Source organism: Colobus angolensis, unplaced genomic scaffold, assembly GCF_000951035.1.
Source record: "Colobus angolensis palliatus isolate OR3802 unplaced genomic scaffold, Cang.pa_1.0 Scaffold107, whole genome shotgun sequence".
NCBI lineage: Eukaryota > Metazoa > Chordata > Mammalia > Primates > Cercopithecidae > Colobus > Colobus angolensis.
The window spans coordinates 864704-869569 of NW_012111697.1; the positions used below are offsets into that span (position 1 = coordinate 864704).

Consider the following 4866-nt stretch of genomic DNA (forward strand, 5'->3'; position numbering starts at 1 on the left):
TGATCCACCCACCTTGGCCTCCCAAAGTGCTGGGATTACAGGCGTGAGCCACTGCACCTGGCCTTGGGTATATATTTGAATGAATTGAAATTGTATGTGAGATACCTGCACTCCCATGTACCTCTGGGTATATATTTGAATGAATTGAAATCCACATGTCAGGTGTCCGCACTCCCATGTTCGTTACAACGTTATTCACCACAGCCAAGACACTTGTGTCCATCAACAGATGAATGAATAAAAATAATGTTACAGATACACAATGGAGCACTAATCCAACTCTAAAGAGAATGGAATTGTGCCAGTTTTTGACAACAGAGATGACTCCAGAGAACATTATGCCAAGTGAAATAAGCCAGACACAGAAAGACAAATATCCCGTAACCTCCCTTATATATTATGGAGTCCTAATTAGGGAAAATGAGTCAGGCTGGTGGGACCAAGGGAAAGCCAGAAGAGAGAAAGCAGGTAAGCTCCAAGCCTGCCTTTCTTCATGGTCCAGGACACACAGCCCCCTGCACAAATAACACAATCTTCCTGTGCCCAGTGATCGCCAGACCCTCAGCCAATAGAAAAATGCAAGTTAGCTCACTGCAACCTTGGCATTAACGGTACTGCACGTACCCCTGTCCAGCACACAGCACAAGCACCATCCTATAAAATCCTCAGCAAGCCTTTGTCTCTTTGCAGTCAGCTCCTCTCTCGCTGACCTGCCCGTTGCACCCTTGCAATGTATTTTCCTGCTTTCTCTAATAAACTGGCCTTTCCTGACCTACAGCTGTCTTGGTAAATTTTTCTTATCCCTGTGCCACCAGCCCAGATAGTTGTAATGACCGGCGACATACGTGAAATCTAAAAATTGAAACATAGCAATAGAGAGTAGAATGCTGGTTACCAGAGGCTGAAGGAAGAGGGGCCTGGGATGGCTAAAGCGGCAATGTTGGTCAAAGGCTACAGAGTTTCAGTATGATGGGAGGAATTAGCTCTGGTGATTTAATGCACAGCAACGTGACTATTGTTAATAACAGTGTATATTTCAAAATGGCTAGTGGATTTTAAATGTTCTCATTGCAAAGAAATAAGTATGTGAGGTGATACATGTTAATTAGCCTGATTTGCTCATTCCACAATGTTTACATGTATTGAAACATCACACTCTACCACATACATATACACAATTACTGTTATTATTTTTTAGAGACAGAGTCTTCTTCTGTTACCCAGGCTGGAGTGTAGTGGTATGATCATGGCTCACTGCAGCCTGGAACTCCTGGGCTTACACAATCCTCCCACCTCAGCCTCCCAAGTAGCTGGGACTACAAGCATGGGCCACCACACCCAGCTAATTTTTAAATTTCTTTTTGTAGAGAGAGACTCACCATGTGGCCCAGACTAGTCTCGAACTCCTGGCCTCAAGGGATCCTCCTGCCTCAGCCCATATAAACAGTTATTATTTGTCAATTTAAAAATAAAATAAGGCTGGGCACGATAGTTCGTGCCTGTAATTCCAGGACTTTGGGAGGCTGAGGCAGGAGGATCACTTGAGCCAGTTCGAAACCAGCCTGGGAAACATGGTGAAACCCCGTCTCGACTAAAAATACAAAAGTTAGCTAGGTGTGGTGGCATGTGCCTGTGGTCCCAGCTACTCCAGAGGCTGAGGAGGGAGGATTGCTTGAGCCCAGGAGGTGGAGGCTACAGTGAGCCAAGATCGTGCCACTGTGCTCCAATCTGGACAACAGAGTGAGAGCCTGCCTCAAAATTAATTAGTTAATTAAAATTAAAATTTAAAAATTTATAAAGAAATACAAAGGATGTAGCCAAAATGCTTTTGACAAAGAACAAAGTTGGAGGCAGGTATTTTGATTTGGCTTTAGAAGAATGATTTTATGGTATTTCATTTTTTAACATATGTAGGCTTTGTCAATTTCACTTGGAAATATATCCATCCAGAACACTGGACAACTGTGTTACTTCCCTTCACCTCACCTTGGGCAGCTTCCCCGGCATGTTTGGAACTAGGGCCCTGGAGTGGAAAGGCCGAGATTCCAGGCAGCCTTGATCAATTCCTGTGTGCAGGCCCATCCACGCCTTCCTGGCCAGGTTGTGGCGTGGGTTCAAGCCACATCCCTCCCCTGGATTTGGGTCTCCTACTTGTGCTGGCGTGGGTTTCGTCTGGCAGAGCCCTGAAGGTTTGAGCTGTGTGTCTTCCTCGGGGGTGACATTGGTTTCGCCGCCCCTGCCCACCCTGGGAGTGACGGCTGGGGGTCCCCTACCTGCCCGCTGTGAAGCAGCTCCCGTTGGCAGCACCGATGGTTGAAAATGCCACAAAAAGTGGAACGACCCAAGACGCTGGATAGAGAACACGGTCACCAAATGTCTGTGAGAGAAGTGAGATGAGTCCTGAGGGTCTTTCTCGGCCTCCAAGAGCGGCCGACCCCCAAAAGCTATTCTGGCCTCCCAGGGGACCCAGGGACCCACCTCGCCTTGGGGCACAGCCTCTGACTTCTCCACTGCAGAGGAGAGAGGAGAACGCCACTCACCTACCTCCAGATATTGTGATGGCAAGAGAAATCTCTTATCCACCACTCCCTGGCATAAATCAATCAATCAGTCTATCTATCTATCAGTCAATCAGTCAGACGGAGTTTCACTCTTGTTGCCCAGGCTGGAGTGCAGTGGTGCAGTCTCAGCTCACTGCAACCTCTGCCTCCTGGGGTCAAGCGATTCTCGTGCCTCAGCCTCCCATGTAGCTGGGATTATAGGCACGTGCCACCACACTGAGCTAATTTTTATATTTTTAGTAGAGACGGGATTTCACCATGTTGGCCAGGCTGGTCTTGAACTCCTGACCTTATGATCCGCCCACCTCGGCCTCCCAAAGTGCTGGGATTACAGGCATGAGCCAACATGCCTGGCCAAATCTTTATTTTTTAATTTGATATTTTTGGAGACAGGATCTTGCTCTGTTGCCCAGGCTGGAGTGCAGTGGCATGACCATGCCTCACTGTAGCCTCAGCCTCCTGGGTTCACGTGATCCTTGGCCTCAGTCTTCAAGTAGCTGAGACCACAGGTACTCGCCACCACACCCAGCTGCATAATTCTTGGTCATTTCAATATCCTGACACCTTCATCCCTCACTTCCCCAAACCCCCACTCCAACTGGAATGGCTGAATTCTCCCTCCCACCTTAGCAGCCCCCAGTCTCGTGGTCAGTGACCTCAACACTTATCCAAACTGTGTCTCCTCCACCTTCTGAATCCCCAACACTTGGTTGTCTGTTTGCAACCACAGGAGGCCCCCAGCCACCCCTTCACTGACCCCAACGCCTCTCACCTCTCAGCTTCTATGATTCATTATTATTTAGGGTGGTGCAAAAGTAATTGCCAATTTTGCCATTGAAAGGAATGGCAATTACTTTTGCACCAGCCTAATATAATGACCTCCCCGGACTCCCTGGCACTTTCTGCCTCTGCTTCATGCTTGCCTGTCAAACCCTCACCCTGGCTAGCCCAGCCCTGCTTCCGACTCCATGCTGTGCATGCCCAGTCCGTGCCCCTGTCCGTGAATATCGCCCTCCTTCCCTGGGAGGGAGCTCACCTCCAGTGCTGACACCTGCCTTACCCCTTCCCACAAGCCACAGCCCCTGCCAGCAGCGATGCCCGAGCACTCACCACGGCCACGGCCTGGGACTGCAGGAGTTCGGTGGCAGTCATCACGGTGAAGTAGGACACATTTATGAGGATGTAGCACACCGTCACCAGGGGGATCCCGATGATAATGGCCAAAGGCAGGTTTCTGGGAGGGGCAATGACACGGAGACCCACGTTCAGACCACAGCCTCCTGTGGGAGATGGACGCCCTCCCTGAGGTCCTCCCAGGGAGAAGATTCACAGGTAGCAGAGCCGCAGCAGGAACATGAGACATTTTCAAATGGGAATGCTGCCTCTCTCAGACTCCAGAGCAGTTCACATGGAACTGTTTATAAAGCAGAATAAGCCAGAGATAAAGGAAGACCAAGCTCCTCCCTCCCTTAGTAGCCACTGCTCTGCCCCAAACCAAACCAAACTCTAAGCGTGCATAGTGAGCTCATAAGAAACCATTCACTGGCCGGGCGTGGTGGCTCACACCTGTAATCCCAGCACTTTGGGAGGCCGAGATGGGCTAATCTCTTGAGGTCAGGAGTTCAAGACCAGCTTGGCCAATATGGCAAAATCCCATCTCTACTAAAAAAATACAAAATTTAGTGAGCTGAGATCGCATCACTGCACTCCAGTCTAGGCGACAGAGTAAGACTCCGTCTCAAAAAAAAAAAATTCACTGTTGGGAAGAGCATCATGGAATAACCAGGGAAACAGCTCCAGTCTTCACCAGGAGAAGAGAAATCAGCCTGCCCGGCTACTGTCCCCTGCACTGATTCAGCTGTTACCTGTAAGGGTTTCTAAGTTCTTCTGTGATATAATTGAGTTGATTCCTGGAAAAAGGAAAGTAACAAGCATCACACACCTTGACTTTTTTCCAATATGAAACCCACAATAATAAATTTTGGCTTCATTTAAGATTCTCTACCAGAGAAAAAAATTCTCCTGCAGAAATTCCAGGTGAATTTCTTTCCAGCTTAATGGCCCCGCTAGTGGTGGGGCCTGGGGTCCTACCCAAACCTACACATCTGTCAGCTGGTTGAGTCTTTGCCCTCCTTGGGAATCACATGGATTTTCAAGAATAATCAGGAGTAGTGAGTCCCCAGGGGGCTTTGAAAAAATGGAATATTCCTTTGTCTGAAAAGGGAATGAAATCTATAAATGCTTTGCAGGAGAGAAGGACCAGCGTTATAGACGGAACCTGAGGGGTTCAAGCAATTGCAGAGGG

At 48.6% G+C, this 4866-nt stretch overlaps 1 protein-coding gene across 1 annotated transcript in view; it reads right to left on the bottom strand.

The window, feature by feature from the left end:
• The window catches only part of SLC7A9 (solute carrier family 7 (amino acid transporter light chain, bo,+ system), member 9), a 41907-nt gene that overhangs the window by 21837 nt on the left and 15204 nt on the right, over positions 1-4866 (bottom strand). Inside the window, exons 9-11 of the mRNA XM_011948809.1 lie at positions 4427-4471; positions 3672-3795; positions 2274-2377 (exon numbers count right to left, since the gene is read on the bottom strand). Of these exons, the coding sequence (XP_011804199.1) occupies positions 2274-2377; positions 3672-3795; positions 4427-4471 (273 nt within the window). The remainder of the gene's footprint in view (positions 1-2273; positions 2378-3671; positions 3796-4426; positions 4472-4866) is intronic.